At 36.6% G+C, this 19706-nt stretch overlaps 1 protein-coding gene across 1 annotated transcript; it reads left to right on the plus strand.

Moving 5' to 3' along the window:
* The first annotated feature begins 4579 nt into the window (after window positions 1–4579).
* Window positions 4580–9715, plus strand: LOC132273922 (uncharacterized). The gene is made up of 5 exons (XM_059775030.1): window positions 4580–6713; window positions 7190–7352; window positions 7486–7680; window positions 7815–7973; window positions 9029–9715. Exons 1-5 carry the CDS (start codon window positions 4719–4721, stop codon window positions 9292–9294), a joined length of 2778 nt encoding a protein of 925 aa, XP_059631013.1. The 5' UTR covers window positions 4580–4718; the 3' UTR covers window positions 9295–9715.
* Window positions 9716–19706: the final 9991 nt, after the last annotated feature.

A 19706-nucleotide genomic window follows, 5' to 3' on the forward strand; every position in this document is an offset into this window, starting at 1 on the left:
GGGTTTTAGAAGTATAGTACGCCATAGGAAGACACAGAAAGTTTGGGGACGTCTGAGTAATCAACCAAGTGAAGAAACAGAGATTCGTCGGAGATTATAGACGGACGTCGGTGTAAGGCAAGTTCTATCCTTACTCTCTCCCTTAGGCTTCATGTTCTTTGCATTCCTAAATAATTCTAGGATTGATTTAACAAATTAAAACGTTTTCTGTTTGTGCTAAAACTGAAACTTATCTGTATGTGTTGTATGCTTGTAAACCTGTTAAAACGTGAACTGTTATTGCATAATTCTCTATTCAAACCTAGGTATGGAATGTAATAAAGACTTAAACATGGACTGGGAACATACTGGGATTGGGTTACAGTGTCTGGAAGCCATGACAGTGAGGTTTAAAGGCTGCAGAAGTCATCAGAAGGAGAGAAGACGAAGCAGAGAGGGAGAGAGCCGACTCTCATTTGGAGAGAGCCGGCTCCCTTTGATGTGGAGGCGGCTCCCAAGTGTGGGAGCCGGCTCCAAGGTCTAAAGGAGGCGACTCCACATTTTGGGAGACGTCTCCTTTGGTGAATTTTTATTTTTCTACGTTCTCCAATCAGTTTTTACATGCAGTGGTTGATTCTGGAGCTCGCAGTTAAGTGCAGGGTTGAATATGGAAGGTCTAATTAATGTACATGGATAGATTAAAGCTTCAGACGTGGTATTAATTAAGTCTACTTGCTTAGAAAAGCTTGGACATGAGGGATTTAATCGGGAAGTTACACTGTGTTTAAATCTGTAAAGCTAGTAATGTTAACTCTCTTTGAATTAGTAATTTTCTGATACGAATAATATAATTGTAACATGTTTCACTATATACCATGATCATGTATCTGAATTATATATGTGTAGGATGTGTTAGTGTTGACGATGTTAAGTTTTAAATTTAACATTAACTGGTTTTGTGAAACAACCAAAATTGAGCATGTATATATACATACTGTAATTCTGTCTCGATGCTTGCACTAATACTGTTAGTATCAACTGTTACAGGAATGGACTTTATTGAGGTTTATTTTAAATGTCTGTAATATCAACTGCTGAGAGTTGAATGAGAATTTGAAATAATCCTATCATTATATCAGATTTTATGGAATAACCTAAACTGAGTAGGTTTGTATATATACTGTGACTATGTTTATTGATGCTTACATTATGCCTATTAGTATCAGTGATGGAGATAAGGATTTGGTTGATGTTTACTTTAATTGTTGGTATTATCAACTGCTGGATGATTGGATAGTATACACCAGTATGGGATGGTGGTATACTAGGGATGGTTTGGTTTCAAAATACCAAAACCTACCTACTCTGGATTAAGAATTGGATTAACTAAAAGTTAAGTCCTATTGATTGTAGTGTCATGACAACGACTAGTTGAGTGGCACTACTAGGATACAGGATGGATTTTAAATATATTGTTATGGTACCTCGATATGAGCCTGAGTCTCAGGATCGACGGTTAGGGAGCGTATATGCATTGGGATGCATAGCTGGCTATGATGGTTGGAAGTGTACCCTGTTAGGATTAGGTACACATGCCCACCTCGTGTGCATTTTGTATGTTGCCTCTATTCAGGTTGAGACCGGCCTGTAGTCCAGTGAGAGTCCTTTAGTGTGAATATATATATATATTTACAGACTAATAGCTATTGTTGAGTTGGTTAGGATGTACATGCGTATCGAGTCTTTGCTTGGATTGTAGTAGGTTAGAACTTGTTCGTGGGCCTAATCCACTTCTATTTTTCAGGTGTTCGACCGTTCCAGTCATAGGCTTGATCATGCTGAGCAGAGACCATCACTCATTCTTCCGACGACGTAAGGTTTCTCTCGATGGTTTACTTTGAATGTACTTGTAGTGGTTTCATTTCAGTTTGGATTTATTAGGGGTCCACTAGAGATGGATTCCCGAGTTGTTTAAACTATTAAAGGTTTTGGATCATTGGATTTAAGTTTTTATTTTAAAGGATTTCATTTTGGGTTCTTCCAGCTTTTATTTATTCTTATTTCATTTTGTATTCCGTATTCGTTTTAAAATATTAATTGTTTGATATTCTTTCGGGTTTGGGCTTGGGCCTGATCAACCCGTGTCTCGGATCCGAGGGATATCACAAGTTCTTCCAATAGTCCAATCTTCCAAGATGTCTTCATCCTCAATGATCACAACATCCTTCCCACGACTTTCACTATAATATGTCAATGGAGTGAATCATGTCGAAGTAGAGTTGATTAACAATGAACTCCAAGTAGGACGATTGACAATGGGAATGTTGATCACGGGAGAAACATTACCCGTCGTAAAGGAGGGTTGCCCCTCCTCCATCGTTTCTGTTGTAAACCAACGAAACCCTAATAAACCCTACTCGCCACAGAATTGTCAGTAGAGAGAAAAAAGGGTAGGAAAGTAATTCCTTCAATTAACCCTATTGCGTAGTGATTATTAATTTGTGCAAGTATTATATGAATTTCTTATTTTTTTTATAAACTAAAATCTAATTGTTTAATTGAAAAGTTTTATAATTTTGACATAAATCTTATTTTTGTTTATTCAGGAAGTTTGATAAAAAGTTTCTTTAAATAACTAGTTTTTTTTTTATTTTTTATATTTAAATAAATTGGCAAAAGTTTAGATAAATATATTTTTGTATGAATATAATAAATAGTAAAATATTTTTGCCTACGTAATTTTTTTTTTTTTTTCCAAAAGTTCTATCCAAAAACTTAAAATGTTAGATAGTGCGTACCCATTTATTTATATATAATTACGCTCTCATTCGAATTGGGGAACAAATAGTTGTGAGAGACTTGTTGGTAAGACTGAAAGAGGTGGGGGACTTCCGGTTGGTAGAGGTGCAGAGGTGGTAGAGTTGGAAGGGGTAGAATTGCTCTTGGTGCTTATATATTTTTGGGTGGTCTTTTTTTTTTTTTTTTTTTTTTCAAAGTACAAAAATTTATATTGGTACTTATTAAACGGTAGTGGTATGGGGCCAGTTGATTGGGGAGATTGGGGCATGACAGTTGTTGTGAGGGATACATATGAGGTTAGTGTTAATGCTTTTGAGATGAGCATGACAGTTGTTGTGAGTGATCTTGACCTTCACCTACTTTGTTGTTATTTATTCTTTAATGTTTTGTGCATAGGTTGTGATTCTTGCGAATACTTGTGGTAGTGGTGGTGTTGAAAGTTCGTTGGGTCATGGTCGTATGCCAGTTGTAGGGAAGTTGACATGGCAGTGTACAGTGGTAGTAGGACAGCTTCTGATAGAGTAGGTATTGGTAGTAATGTGGAGAGGACAGTGGTTCTTGGTGGTCTATTCAGTTCAGTCATTCATAATTGAATATGCAGCTTTTTAAAACAAGGGTATTTTTGGTACAAAAATGCTGTACTACATGCTCGGCTCTCTGATTTAGGGGAGGTGCTAGGTGGGTTTTGGAATTCACCTGTAATTGAAACTATAGACAGTGTTAGTTCAAGTTTTAAATTTTATTTTTTTCAATTCGAATTCTAAATCACAAATTCAGTGCTACTAAATGCAACTTTAAGAGTAAATTATACAGAGTTTTTTCTAAGTTCTATAAAAATCGGAGTGTATTCTCTTATTGATACTGAAATTGTACAAGCCTACCTTATCATATAAAAAATTGTTTCATTTTTACCGTGACAAACTCAAGAAAGATTAACATAATTAATCCTAATATTTTATCATGATTTGTTAGAATTTTTCAGTTGGTAATGAACTTTCTCATTTGGATCTGTGAAGTACTAAACAAGCTAGCTATGAAATTTTTGGTGAATTACATTATTCTAGGGGAGAATCCATTGAAAATGTCCTACATTGTAGGGTTTGGAGCTGATTATCCAAATAGAATTCACCACAGAGGATCCTCCCTGCCGTCATTGGCAATGTTTGCAACCATTCTGACCCCTATTCATGGTCCGCGGACATACCGGAATTTTTTCTTTTCAGACGGTCAGACGGATTATAATCACTTGAAACTAGTCCAGTCTTGATAGAGAAATTATTAAATGGTCCTAAATCATTAGCATTTGATGGACCAGTTAAATATAAACTATCAGATTGAGAAAATGATCTCACAAAAGTATATTAATAAATTACAAAATTTAATAAATTACAAAATTTCATAATCCGGGAACTTTCATTGAATTAGTTCACTAAGTATTAAATAAACTACGACCATCTAATAATTTATCTAATGAGACATCTACCCATCCCAATTTAAATGCTTCAGTGGTTGGACTTTTGGCCTATTTAACTGGGGTATACATCACTTGATGGGGGTATCTCTCAATTTAAATTTGTAGCATTGTAAATACATTTATATGTTAATGTTAATCCTAGGTACATACCAACAAAGGTAAACATTTGGGGAAAGATTAATTTTGTAAAATAAGTGGGAACAGTCATTTTAAGGAAAATACAACAATTTTTACCCAACTGTGTCCAAGTTAATTTAATTTATGGTGCAGTGGCCGACACTATAAAGATTTCTTTTTCACCGTATTCGATCTTCTCCACCACATTCTTCTATCTCCTCTGTTCTTCTGTCTTTGGTTCTCTTCTTCTCTCTGTTTCCGTTTCGGATTTGGCTTTCTGACTGAAACAAATTTTCTTAAATGTTTTTTTGTAGTCACTATTTTCTTGTTTTGGATCAGTGAAAGAGAGATGAAGATTACCTATAAACACTCGTGCCACAGGCATAGCTTGAAACGCTACGGCTGGACCCTCGATTGGATTTTAAACCGCTACGGTAGATCAACTTGCAAAGGGTGCAGGGTGCAGGTCTCCAATGATTTCTATGGTTGCATAGGATGCAAGTATTGGGTCTGCAGATCATGTTATAAATTGCCGCCAGAGATCCGACACCCCTTTCACAAGGAACATCCCCTCACTCTTCTCTTTGAATCACCTTATAAGGGCCTTGGTGTTGAATGCAATGCGTGCTCCAAGAAGTGTATGGGCTTCATTTACAACTGTTCAGAATGTAAATTTGACCTGGGCGTTAAATGCGCTTCGCTCATTCCCACTACCAAAAATCACTCGGAGCAGCGGATGTTCTCTCACCCCCATCCGTTGATTCATTGCAATAGGGATAATAAAGATTTTGATTTTTCATGCTCCATGTGCCACCTACCCATACCCATCAAGGCCATCATCTATGTTTGTTTAGATTGCCCCGCTATCATGGGTGATTCATGTGCCCAACTCACAGATCACTTTTTTCCTGTTTTCGATCACAGTAAGAGAGAGAAGGAGATTACCTATAAACACAAGGGCCACGGGCATGTCTTGGAACGCTACGGCTGGACCCTCGAAGAGATTTTAGACTGCGACTATAGCTGTACTTGCAAAGGGTGCGGGATGCGGGTCTCCAATGATTTCTATGGTTGCGAAGGATGTGAGTATTGGCTCTGCAGATCATGTTATAAATTGCAACCAGAGATGACACACCCCTTTCACAAGGAGCATCCCCTCACTCTTCTCTTTGAAAAAGGTGATTCTTCCTGCTATGCGTGCTTCAACAAATGTAAGGGCTTCATTTACAACTGTTTAGAATGTAAATTTGACCTGGATGTTAAATGCGCTACGCTCATTCCCACTACCAAAAATCACCCGGACCAGCGGATGTTCTCTCACCCCCATCCATTGATTCCTTGCAATAGGGATAATAAGGATGTTGATTTTTCATGCTCTATGTGCGACCTACCCATACCCATCAAGGCCATCATCTATGTTTGTTTAGATTGCCGCGTTATCATGGATGAATCATGTGCCCAACTCATACAGCAGATCACACATGACTTTCACCCTCATCCTCTCGCTCTCCAGAATTTTCGTTCTCTTTTCGAGCATTTCTGCAACGCCTGTGGGGATTTTAAGAATGGTTTCCACTACAGATGTTCTGAATGTAATTTTATTCTGGACGTAAGGTGCGCTTCTCTGAAACCCAAAGCCATTGAAAACCAGCTCACATTCACCCACCGTCATGATCTGCTTCCCTGTGATTGTGATACCAAAGGGAATTTTAGTTTTCTCTGTTCTGCTTGTGCTATATCCATCGAGGATGGTACAGTCTATGTTTGTCTTGAATGCCAGCTTTTCCTACACAAATCATGCGCTGAATTGCCACCATTTATCAAACACCCCTTTCATTCTCCACACCGTCTTCAGCTCCAGGATAAAAAATATAGTGACCGTTCCTCATCATGCGCGGCATGTAAATGTTCTGTTTCAGGCTTCAAGTACTGGTGTGCCGAGTGTCACTTTGCAATAGATGTTGCATGTGCTTCGCTAAGCTACTCCACTTTCAAATTTGATCAACTTCACCACCATCCTCTTACTTTCTTCAGCCATAACAGGATTAGCGAAAATGAGTGCATTTGTGGACGTAGCCTAGGTTTGCCTTTTTTCCGTTGTGTGCCATGCGATTTCACTCTCAACTTGTGCTGTCTTCCCACATTACCACATACAATTAAACATAGCTGTCATGACCGACACTCACTCACCCTCACTCGTTCTCCCGTCCTTGACAATTCCTCTGATGATGAAGACTCGGAATATTACTGTGACCTTTGTGAAAAACGGAGAAAATACCGTGATCCAACTTATTACTGTGAGGAGTGCCACTATGTTGCTCATCTTAGTTGCGTGTTTGATGAGGTAAGCACTAATTTAATTTCAGCTATTTGATAGAGACCTATATTGCTCACTATTTGATTTCATTTCATGAGTCCCCCTAACATTGTGTTTGGAATAGCAGGTTTTTGATGGTTTTAAAATCGAATTTATGGTAATAATAAATATTATTTTTACTCTCATGAAAAATAATCAATTTCATGGTATTTGAAAATTACCAAATAGACTTTGCAATATGTCCAACTCTGATTCTCTTTTAGTTTTCTAAATTTCAAAATTATTGTAAATGCATAAATGAGATTTCATTTGATTTCCTTTTCTTTACTGAAATCCCAATCCTAAAGATTCTGATTATATACTTTAAAAATAATAGTAGCCCATTATATATTTATTGACATTCATCCTCACAAAGAATAGTTTTCACGGGTCTTATGTAATTTTTTAGTTGTTACTTAACAATGTACTAGAACCAAATTCTTTAACTTTTGGTTGCTTGTCAGATTCGCCCTTCACTAGAAAGAGAGTGGTCCTTGGCAGAAGACGAAGAGATTATAATGCCTCAAATAGAGGTGGATGTACTGACTGCAAAATTAGAGACACTAAAAACAAAATTGGATGAACTTAAGGAGAAACGTGCACAACATATTAGTGACTACCAAGTTTGTAAGTTGTTTTATACTTGGTTGTATTAGAAAAAGTTATCATGTTTATTATTGGGTCATGTGAAGTGTTTTTATTCACATCATGATTTGAGAATGGTCCTTGGCTAGTAGACTTGATGATGAGAATGATGCAGGGGTAGTGGAAATGGAGATTAAAAAGGCGTTTTTAAGTGCCACAATAGATGATCTTGCCATTGCTAAAGTAGATGAAGAAATTATAATGCTTCAAGCAGAGGTAGATCCACTGACAGCAAAATTGGAGACATTAACAACAAAATTGGATGAACTTAAAGAGAAACGTGCACAACATATTAAAAACTACCAAGTTGGTAAGTTGTTTTGTACTTGGTTGTATTAAAAAATGTTATCATGTTTATTATTGGGCATGTGGAGTTTGATTAATATCTAATATAATTTGAGAATACTCCTTTAGCTAGTAGACTTGATGATAGGAATGATGCAGGGGTACTGGAAGTAGAGATTAAAAAACCATCAACATCAACATCTGCAATTGCTAAAGCAGATGAAGAGATTATAATGCTTCAAGCAGATGTAGATGCACTGAAAGCAACGGTAACAACAAAAGCGGATTACCTTAAAATGAGACTTGAGCAGCATATTGGTAGGTACCAAGTTTGTAAGTTGTTTTACGATCACTACTAGTTTTCATCTTGGTCATTGGGCATGTGGGGTGTCAATAATATGTAACATGATGAGTTGGAAGAAATTGATGTTTCAAGTGTTTCCAAGTGTTGTGTTAGCTTACTTTAACCAAAGATTCATAAATTTATTAGATTTAGCTATTATCAAAATTTTGATAACGAGGAAAGCATAATTTATTCTGAATTTTATTTCACTTGCAACGACTATTTCCCCAACTTAGAGGACCTTACCGTCTGAATCATCCTTCATATATGCTTCCCTCTCTCCTCTCTATTATATATCATTTTTTAGACAAAATAGGATGTCTAGTGAAAATCTCTCTCCTCTCTATTATATATCATTTTTTAGACAAAATAGGATGTCTAGTGAAAATCTCTAACTTGGTCGGAACAAAAGATGGTTAAATTATTCTTTAGTGAACATGGCGTGCTGAAATTTGTTGGTTTAGTATTCTTCGTATAGATTTGAGGAGAGCAATTTGCTTGGATGTGTGTACACATCTCAGTGACATGGACTCTCCTATTTCTCTTCGTATACATGTGTCGTACAAGTACAAAATATGCGTCGGCAGTCGAAACCAAATTGGAAACTTCAATCATTGACATGACATGATTGAAAAAGAAGAAAACTCAATTTTAATAGTAGAGATGAGTTTCCTAAAATCAAAATAGATGGAAACCTTTTTCTTTTTATGCAGACTAGAGTACTTTGCCGGAAATTGGAGAGTACATTTAACATTACGCGGTTCAAGAATTATTACTCATACACTTGAGAGAAAAAAAAAAAAAAAAATGAAGTAAATATAAAAATAAATGGAACCTTCAATGTCCAACTTATTATTATATAGAATGCATGCCATATGTTGTTCATGTTCATTGCACCATCTGTGAGACACACCTACAATTAATGAATTTTCAAAAATAAACATGAAGTGATATAATATTGAATTAATTGCTTTCTGAAGCCATATATGTAATGCAAAATTATGTTTTTGACTCTATTGACGTTTCTTAGATGGTATACCTTCAATTGGCACAAAGTTATCTTTGGATGTTCTTGACGAGTCTGATGAGGTGGTTGATTTGGATGTTCTTGGCGACTCTGATGAGGTGGTTGAAGAAGACTCTAGTGTGGAAAGTGAAGAAGATCAAGAGAGTGATACCACCCTAGTTGAGCTAGATAAAAAAATAAAGGCAATAACAGAGAAGTTGAAGGCACTAAAAAAAAAACATGCACGTCATCTCTCAGGTCTTCAGCACAGGATCCACAGCACCGTCTAACTGGGGTTTCAGCATTGAGTGTCACCCTGCTAGGGGTCTCTGCTGTGATGTTAGATACGAGACATTTTGGTAGTTATGTTGAGAAGTTGTGTGTGTTGTTTATGTGCATCTTTTTGAGTACTTTAGCAAATCAACATGTTGTTGGTACTCAGCATAGAACCATAATTACCATTTCAACAGTAAGCCCTTGGGGATCTACAGCACCGTCTTGACTTTGGTATTTTGACTTTGAGTTTAGATGCTCCCTGTTCGAAATTTATGAATGAAAGATTGTATATATGTGTGTGTATCACCTGATGCATATTTTCTTATTTGTTTTGTGTTTGTGCTATTGATATGAAGAAGATGTATCTGTCAAAGGTTTAAACCTACTGTTAATCAGAAGTGATTGTGTATTTTTCTCATCAATTAAGGGCTTTTGCATCACAACAGAAACAGGACTATTGTAAATAATTGCATAGATTAATGCTTTTGCACTAATCTGCAAATTTTAGGAATTTTTTGCAATAAAATTTCTCTTACAAACCAAACTTTTTTCTAAAAGGAAAATGTTGACACCTATTTTGGTAATTGGATTTGGGGTCCAATTGGGCTTGGTGAACAGGGACATAGTAATATGGGTCAAGAATGTAAGGCTTGATGAATGATGATGTTTTAGAGCTTGGGCCGTACAAACATTGGGCTGAAGAGTATTACAATTGGGCTAGATATATAGTGGCATGGTTTGGTTGGTGAGGAGAGGTCTGATTGGGTATATGGAGTATATGGGCCAAACTACATGGTTCGGCTTTGACTGAAGGAAGTGTTGACAACTCTACATGGAATTTGAATGGCATGCAAAGACTTATTTTGAATTAGATGATAGATAGAGTTTGTAATTTTTGTTTTATCTTTTATTTAGGTGCAGTTAAGTTTTAAGGTTATCTGTAGTTTAATTTAATTTGAATTGTCGCATAGTTGTGATTAGAATTTTACTGCAAGTAGGATGCTTGTATGTAGGGTTTAGTTGTTATGATTTATTCTATAAATAATCAAAGAGGCACACTAGACTAGAGGTCCAACACCTTCAGAATCCTTTAATTTATTTATTTGCTTTTTCAAGCTCTTCCTAGAATAGCTTTCTTGCTATTTCTTTCTATCTCTATCTCTCTCAATATTTCGTTTTATCTCTTTCTCTCTCCCTCTCAATCTTTCTATATTTACTTCGTCCCCTTTCTATTCTCTCAACTATTACTATTAATTATTTACTGTAAAGTCCTTTTAATTAAGACAAGTAGAACTCATTAAGGAGTTTATTTGTTATCTTTCTCCTATAATTGCCTGAAGTCAACTATCTCTAAGAGACTGCAAGTTGACAATTCACATTCGGACCATATATTTGGTTCTGGCACGTCCGCAAAATCATCAATTTAAGATCGGCTCCAGTCCGCCGATTTTAGCTTCAACATTTTTAGCACGCCCGGTGGGACCCCATTAGGTGAGTAATTATAGCAAATATGCCTCCCGAGCTAAGAGGTTCAAAAGGTGTGACTACAGGTGACAATACTGACGAAGAGAACCAGTAAATCGGCGTTGGTGATGATACTGATTCTTCTATTCCGTCCGACGTTCCTTTGGGCCAGGTATTGGAATCGATTATGTAGAAAATTGATGCCCAACAAGCACAGATCGGTGAGGTAAGGTCCTAAATGGGGGAATCAAATCAAATTTCAGTTTATTATATACATGAGATGAGGTCAATGATCGGGGAGTTAAATAAAACGATGTATGCTCAGATGGAGAAGATGAATTAGAAGCTCGAAACCAGTATATTGGCTAATTAAAGCTGACATAATCAAGCCGAAACATCTCATATTAATGAGTCCATTTTTCAGCGTATGTCGGCACCATTGATACATATATCCCAGGGGCCTCGAACAACGTCAATAGGCATCATACCGCCAAGTACAACACTTGGCATTACAATTGGCAATGTGCCGAATCTTACACTCGGTATGCCGATTGGGAATCCACTAATCTTATCAGATCCGCCGGCAGTAACTGTTTTACGGACGTATCAGTCGCTAGTGAATAATCAACATAATCAAAATGTGCAGCGTCTACATGTGCAGCCAATTCCACCAGTGAGAGATCAGCAAGAAGTGGCGAGAAACCTAAACCAAGGTAGGGCTAATCTATTGATACCTCCGGCGGTTGCCGGGGGGGCAAGTAAATGCCGATCCACAAAGAGAGTAGGTTAATCCATTCATTCCTCAGCACCTAAATGATCCTCCAAGAAGAAATGCAGGGATCGATAGGGCTCAGATTCTGGCTTTAATACAGGCTGAAGTGGCATAGGGTCGCAGACGTGCTCGGCCGGTATATAGAAAACCTTATCCTGATCATGTTGATGCCCATGAGTTGCCTAGAAATTATCGGTATCCCGATTTTTCTATGTACTGTGGGGAAGAGAATTTTTCTACGGTGCTGCACATTGCGAGGTTCACAGCACAATGTGGGGAAGCATGTCCTAATCCTTGGTTGAGGATGAGGTTATTCTCTAGCTCTCTTGTTGGGGCGGCATTTGAATGGTATAGTAATTTACCAGCAAACTCTATCCAGACATGGGATGAAATGGAAGAAGCCTTTCATACTTAATTCTACTGAACAGAGACAGAAGCTACGTTAGCAGACATATCTTGACTATCTCAGTTGCCGAGCGAATCGGTTGAAACTTTTGTTTGTAGGTTCAAAAAAGCTAAACTCAAATGCCGAGTAAGTTTACCAGAACCAGAATATATCAAGTTGGCATTAAATGGTTTAGACATTGAACAACGCAAGAGGTTTGATGGGGTTGAGTTTCAAGATCTCTTCGATTTAGCAAACAGGGCTTCTAGGTATGAGGAGATACTTAAAGAAGAGAAAGAGAGGAAGAATTCCTCTAAGGGTACTTATTATAAGGACCCTAATTATGAGGTATTCTCGGCAGAAGTTGGAGATGAGTTGGAAGTTGACGTTGCAGAGGTCAATATCAAGAAGCCATACATCTGTGAGGCATTGGTTAAGCCTAAGTCGACCACGGGGGGTAATGCAACTTCAGTATCAACTTCGACAGTAAGGAAATGAGTTGCCGATACCGGGAAAAGCTATTCTTTTGATTTGTCAAAAACAAATCAAATTTTTGATCACTTGATGGTCGATAAAATGATATCTTTGCTTCAGGGGCATAAGATTCCATCGGCAAGTGACTTGAAAGGAAAAGAGTATTGTAAGTATCATAACTCTTGGAACCATGCTACTAATGATTGTACTGTTCTACGAGGTGTATTGCAGAAAGCTATTGACGAAGGTACTTTAAAATTCTCGGAGAAAACTTCAGAGACCATGAAGGTGGATACCAATCCATTCCCAACAATCACATCTATAAATGTGATAAACTTAGTCAAGCGAGGGAATCGGCAAGAGACAAAGAAGATGTCAGGCGAGTTCCTTTCATCAAATGTGACACCTGAAAAGATGGCAGAACTGCAGAGACAATTAAAAGAGGCTCAATTGGCTTTGATCGACCATGGATGTTGCCCAAATTGTAAGGGGAAGCAAAAACCAAAGGAGCTGATAGAAGAGCCAACAGAGGTTCAACCAAAGAAGAAAGGAATTCTTGAGAGGCTTATTTTCCCAATTAAGCCTGGGGAAGAGCCACGACAGGATGATCCCAGCGGCAGTCATTTGAAGGCAGAAAAACAGAATCAGTAAGAATATATATCTAGCCGATTTCATTACCCGAATTGGCAACTTAGTTTTAAAAAGCGGTCGCCAGTTCAATAAAAAATTTGGGTACAAAAAGGAGCCAATTCATATAAAGTACGAATTGTGAAACCAAGGACAGACCTAGCAGAAGACAGATGGACTCGAGTCAATCACCCAAAATTCCCCAAGGTTCAAATAAATCAGAGTGGAGGCCTTACTCGATCTCAGAAACGTAGGGAACAAAGGAGAAGGGCCGAGGAAAAAAGGAAGGCTGAAGAGGTAAGCAAAGAAGAGTCAGCTGAGGAAGTTAGTATTCCAGACACAGAGCAACCGGATGAGGTAGAACAGCATCAGCCGACTTGGCCTAGACTCAAAAATGAGTTCAGAATTCAATTTGGCAGTTTCCCAGATGAAATGTCATGTAATATGGCGTTTGTATTACCAGCAATGTTCTAGGCCCCATCGGCATCAAATGCAAGTGCTGAAAATAGGAAGGAAACAAAAGATGGAAGTAGAACCAAAGAGAAAAGAACTCAGCCGAGTCAGAATTTATCGAGTCTTTCTTTAGAATTGGTAGAAAATGTAGTCTTTGAGAAACCTTTGTTAGCCATCACACAGCAACTAAGACCTTTGTATGTTAAAGTATGGGTAGAGGGCCAACCTATTAATCGAGTATTGGTTGACAACGGCTCGGTCCTGAATGTTATTCCAGTTAATACTCTGAAGAAACTCGGTAAGTAGCAATTTGTGGGTTTAATGGAGGTTCTACTAGTACTAAAGGGATTCTTCCTTTAGAAGTCGAAGGTTTACATCATTTCTTCAAACCAGTGGCCAGTGCCTTAAAACAAATAAAAATTCTGCTAAAGACTGGGTTCACATACAAATTCTCCCTAAACCTTTTAATTTTAGCCAAGCTTCCTGGATTTGTTTTATCAATTTCATTTGCATAAGCTGGAAGTAATGTGTGGATTTGTTTTATCAATTTCATTTGCATAAGCTGGAAGTAATGTGTAAGCTTCAGCATGATTACCCCCAATTTCCTATAGTGCCTTCCTCTTTGCCCTATACAACTGCATTCTACTAGGTTCAATTCCATATTGTGTCTTTATTGTAGCTCCCAAAGATGCTATTTGAATCTCAGGATTCTCTCTTATCCTATCTGCAAACTTCATAGCAATCCATGTTGTTGTTGTTGGTTCCCTAGAAGTGCTCTCATTCACACAAGTATGCTCTTTGTTTATTGTTTTAATCTGATAGGTGATTTTATCAAAGAGAGGTGATGCATGTATCATCCATGTGCAGCTTGTAGCAGCACAATAACATCTCATTCTATCTTTTTCATTTATTTATTTATTTTTTATTTTTGTAACCATTTTAAAACACTCTTGAATTGCATAATCCCTCAACACTTCCCTAAATTTCTTAATATTGTCAAATAGGTGACCTTTCACTAGCTCTATCTTTTATCCTGGAACTCTATGAAATTCTATCCCAAACAAACATTGATCAAAGGCTTTACCCTTAGCCCTATCTTCTTTATCAGTATCACCCAATATTTCAATACTTGATTCTAATCCACATTCATCCCCTAACCCATAATTTGACAAACCATCATCACTACTTATTTGAACTCCCCCCATGGTACCTTCATCTATTAGTCCACTATCACTAAAATACCCTTCATTTTCATCTCCCCATTCCTCATCTTCTGAACTGAAACCAAATATATAATTTCCATCATCCTCATTTTCCTCATCACCATCCCTTACCCTATCACTCCTCTCACCACCGTCCCTTACCTACCACCCCTCTCACCACCGTCCCTCTCACCACCACTCACATGACCTCCCCTTGGACAACCATCCCTTTCCCCATCCCTCACAGCTCCATTCCTCTCAAATACCATATTTAAATTTTCAACAGTTTCTAACTCAACATGAATATGAACAAATATAAGGATCAGTATGCAAGCTAAACATTTGTAACATATCAGCATCACTCTGCACTACCATTTTCTCATGACTCCTAGGCAAATCACAGTGCATGATAATTGAGACTCCTAATTGTGCAGGTAAATTTTCTAAAGACACTTGTAAAACATCATCCATTAAATTAATAAAACAGTACCTATCAGGGTCAACATTATAAATTCCTTTCACAGTGGACTTGTAGTGCACAATAATGTCATGCAATTCAGAATCTGCCATCTATTTATACCACATAAGAAAAAATATTAGGATACATATAACATATAACAAAATCACATGCATATTTCAAAATAGTAGCACAATTTTCTCAGTCAACACATATTAATATGGAAAAATCAAAATACAAAAACATTTAAAAAAAAAAAAAAAAAAAAAACATTAATAAAAACATTAATATGAAATAATTTAGTGAAAATTCATTTTATATATATAGAATTTTGAATTCTATATATATAAAATGAATTTTCACTAAATTATTTCAATATGGTAATTTTCACTAAAATTTTAGAAACCAAACACTGTAAACAACTACACTATAAAAAAATAATAATAAAATAATAAATTAGGATGCATATAAAAAAACCTATCCAACAACTGATATAAGTGTTGATACGAAAAAATCTCTGACAATAATTACATACTAGATATAAGTGTTAATTATGTCTTGTCGAAGAACCTATCCAACAATATCCAGATTCAAAAAAAAAAAAAAAAAATTAAAATTAAGATAATATAAAAAAAATCCAGATTCAAAAAATAAATAAAAAATTTATACGGTAAACAACTATACTCTTACATATTAATATGTACAAAATCAAGATACAAATTAGGCAATATATATATATATATATCAGAAACGAAACACTATGAACAACTATAATAAAAACCCTAAAAATCGCTGCGAAAATAGACATGCATAACAAAATAGCAATGAACAGTAACCTATTATATATCTATAAAGCAAAAACCCTAAGACCTCAACAAGAATAGCAAAACCCCTAATTTTTTTCAAAAAATTAAGCTTACCTTCACCAGCGATGTCTGCTTCTGAAAAAATATTATACCGATGCCTGTTTGTTAAACGATTATGGGTTATGTAACGACTATCAAAGAGAACAAAAGATCAAAGTCTTTAGATATCTAGGGTTTGAAAGGCAACACATCAAACTCTTCACCTCTGTGCTTCTCCATCTCTCTTTTATGTTTCTCTCTCGAACTAAATGTATGATATGTGTAAAGGAAATAAAAGGGTTATGTGATATAAATAAAGGAAATGAAAGGGTTGTTGCAGATGATAGGACTTAGCCGTCACTTTTTTTTCCTCCAAAATCATTAGGGGCAGTATGGTAATCTCAAATAAAAGATATTCTTGATGCGATATTAATAAAAAAAATTAAAGGGTGTTTTAATCATTTAACATGGTTAGTGGCCGGAATAAACTGCGGATTAGTTTGGAGGGAGGTCAGTGTAATTTTTGAAATGTAAAGAGTACCGCCTATAATCACGCATAACCTCAGGGTAGGTAAGTGTAATTATCCAAAAGACAAAATATAATTAATTTAAAAAGACAAAGTTACCCTCATTAGTTTCTCTCTCTAAAGTATACCAGTATGTATATAGATATATCTAAGCTCGGTGGGACTTCCGGCAACAACGGCGACGAGCAAATTACTCCGGCGACCAGTGACGACCAGTGACTAGAATCTGATTTTGAACAGCATGACGCATGACTCCTTGGGATCTTGAATGAAAGAAAACAGAGTAGCAGTCTTAACATATGAAGTCCATTCCTCAACTGCATAAATAAATAAATTCCTGAGCATCTGGTAGGAGTTTTTTTTTTTTTTTTTTTTTTTTTGTGTGTGTGTGATTGCAATTGTCCAAACATTAATTACCAAATCCCATTTTTAACATAGAATTAGAGCAATTTATGTGATCCAGATTTTTTAGACAATTCTTCTTTTGAAGTGCAGTATTGAACAAAATATGTATATATATTTTTATGTGTTTGGTCAAATAAAGTATTGGTTTGTAATTCTCTGCTTCAGCACGCCTTTGAAGTCCTTAATTGTTCCAAGATTGATTGAAAGATTCAGATTCAACCTCTCCTTTAGCCGTAGTTTTCATGGCCTCCACCACGGCGTTGTCTGGGCATGGCGGCAGCTAGTTTCTTTAGGGTTTGCAGACAATGTGAAGGAAAGAGAGATGCGCGTGAGAAGTTAAGAGTGGTTAGGTTGCGAAAATTACATAAACGCCCATGATTTTTATGAGGTGGCAGATTTCAGTGAGGGTATCTTTGTACTATAGTTTTTCCCATATATATTCATATACTCTATGCATATATATTTAAATATATTATAATTGTAAATTTGTAAAGTATTTAGGGGTAGTTTAATCTTTAATTTAATTTTTTTTAAGTTAAAAGAGTTCTTTTGACAAAGTTAAAGGGTATTTTAATCATTTTGTATGTCATTAGATCTCTGCATGTGACCGTTGGGGTGTGAGTGAAGGACGGAACAAACGTTTGTAGCATGAGTGATAGTAATTTTCAAAAGATATTTTTGTGTGATATTTGGCCAAATCTGAGAGGGTGTCAGTGACGGATGAGGTATCAGTGAAATTAACCTTTAAATTAAAGTAAGAAACATCATTGTCGCTCTAAAAAGCCATGCAACTACCCCACAAAAATTCATCCTTTAATATTATTTTAATAGAGATAACTTATTGTTAGGTACTCTCTTTTTTTCGAACTAGGAATCTCGTCAAAAGAGAGAATTTATTCAACAGGGATGGCCTTTATTTTTGAGCTTTCCCGTTTATGTAGCCGATGTTACATACCACTAAAGAGAGAATAAAAGAATGCATGGTGTGCAAGTAAATGTTTAAACCATAAAAATTTGGTGCAATTTTCTGTTGACTCTAAAATCGGCCGACTGGAGCAGATCTTAAATTGATGATTTTGCGGGCGTGCCAGAACCAAATATATGGTCCGAATGTGAATTGTCAACTTGCAGTCTCTTAGGGATAGTTGACTTCAGGCGATTATAAGAGAAAGAGAACAAATAAACTCCTTAATGAGTTCTACTTGCCTTAGTTAAAAGGATTTTACAGTAAATAATTAATAGTAATAGTTGAGATAATAGAAAAGGGACAAAGTAAATATAGAAAGATTGAGAGGGGGAAAGAAAGAGATAGAGCGAAATATTGAGAGAGATAGAGATAGAAAGAAATAGCAAGAAAGCTATTCTAAGAAAAAGCTTGAGAAAGCAAATAAATAAATTAAAGGATTCTGAGGGTGCTAGACCTCTAGTCTAGCATGCCTCTTTGATTATTTATAGAATAAATCATAACAACTAAACCCTACATACAGAATTCAAATTAAATTAAACTACAGATAACCTTAAAACTTAACTGCACCTAAATAAAAGATAAAACAAAAATTACAAACTCTATCTATCATCTAATTCAAAATAAGTCTTTGCATGCCATTCGGATTCCATGTAGAGTCATCAACACTTCTTTCAGTTAAAGCTGAACCACGTAGTTTGGCCCATATACTCCATATACCCAATCAGACCTCTTCTCACCAACCAAGCCATGCCATTATATATCCAGCCCAATTGTAATATTCTTCAGCCCAATGTTTGTACGACCCAAGCTTCTAAAACATCATCATTCATCAAGCCTTATATTCTTGACCCATATTACTATGTCCCTGTTCACCAAGCCAAATTGGAGCCCAAACCCAATTACCAAAATGAGTGTCAACAATGCCCCTCAATTTTGGTAGCCGTTTTAACCCTTCGGCTTCCAAAATTCAAGCAACACCCATTGCATCATAACTTTGCATACACCTTATAATTCCTATAATTGTATCTTGATTCACTTCCCCAAAAATGTCGATCATGCTAACCCATCTCTATTGAACCCTTTCTGTAATGATGACTTCAAAGAATCCAAAACCGAATTTAGATTTGAACCTAAAGACTTCGTTTCCAGAACCAACTTCACACACCCAAATGACGAAATCAGTTGTCAAAACCCTAGACACCACTGAAATTGAAACTTCAACCCTAATCGACATTATAGACAATGCTAAGGGGCTTGGCCCAGCGTTTAGCAATCGATTGCCTCCACCCTTTTCATCGTTCTACCCTCAAGCCGAAAAACAACTTCTATTTGCAAAACCAATATATCTTACTGCCGAAGGGGAAAGGCCAGCCCTCTCTGTCAAAAATTGGCATCCTCCTATGCCCCAGTGGAACGAATGGGTTGATTGCGTTTTAGCAGCAAAGGGCGATTTGTGGAAGCAGATGGGTATATTCGACATCATTCAACTCATTAAGATCTTTCTGAATCAAGATAAACCATTGCTTTTTGCTTCCATGCAATTTTGGTCCCCTACCACAAACTCATTACATTTGTTCTGTGGTATGATGGCCCCTACACTGCAAGATATGTGTTTTTTGACAGGTCTTAAACCTGGAGGAGATGATATAAATTATCTCCTTTATGACTCAGAAACTACTTTCTACTTTCAAGAGCAGAAAGGCTCTAAACCCCATGTCCAATCACATGGTCCATTTCTAAAAGGAATGATAAGGAAAACAGGGACTGAGGTTAGTGAGCAAGAACACATAGGGTTTCTGTTACTATGGTTATGTAGACACTTGCTCTGTGCACCTGCTATACAGATCA

The sequence above is a fragment of the Cornus florida genome, unplaced genomic scaffold (assembly GCF_030987335.1).
Source record: "Cornus florida cultivar Cherokee Brave unplaced genomic scaffold, ASM3098733v1 CherokeeBrave_3.0.0_Hap2_Chr09, whole genome shotgun sequence".
Taxonomy (NCBI): Eukaryota; Viridiplantae; Streptophyta; class Magnoliopsida; order Cornales; family Cornaceae; genus Cornus; species Cornus florida.

Excerpts from the sequence above, each read along its gene's own strand:
- LOC132273922 (XM_059775030.1), top strand. The coding sequence starts at position 4,719 with ATGAAGATTACCTATAAACACTCGTGCCACAGGCATAGCTTGAAACGC. Across the intron at positions 6,714-7,189 it reads TTAGTTGCGTGTTTGATGAG|ATTCGCCCTTCACTAGAAAG; the intron begins GTAAGCACTAAT and ends GTTGCTTGTCAG. Across the intron at positions 7,353-7,485 it reads TATTAGTGACTACCAAGTTT|GGGTAGTGGAAATGGAGATT; the intron begins GTAAGTTGTTTT and ends AGAATGATGCAG.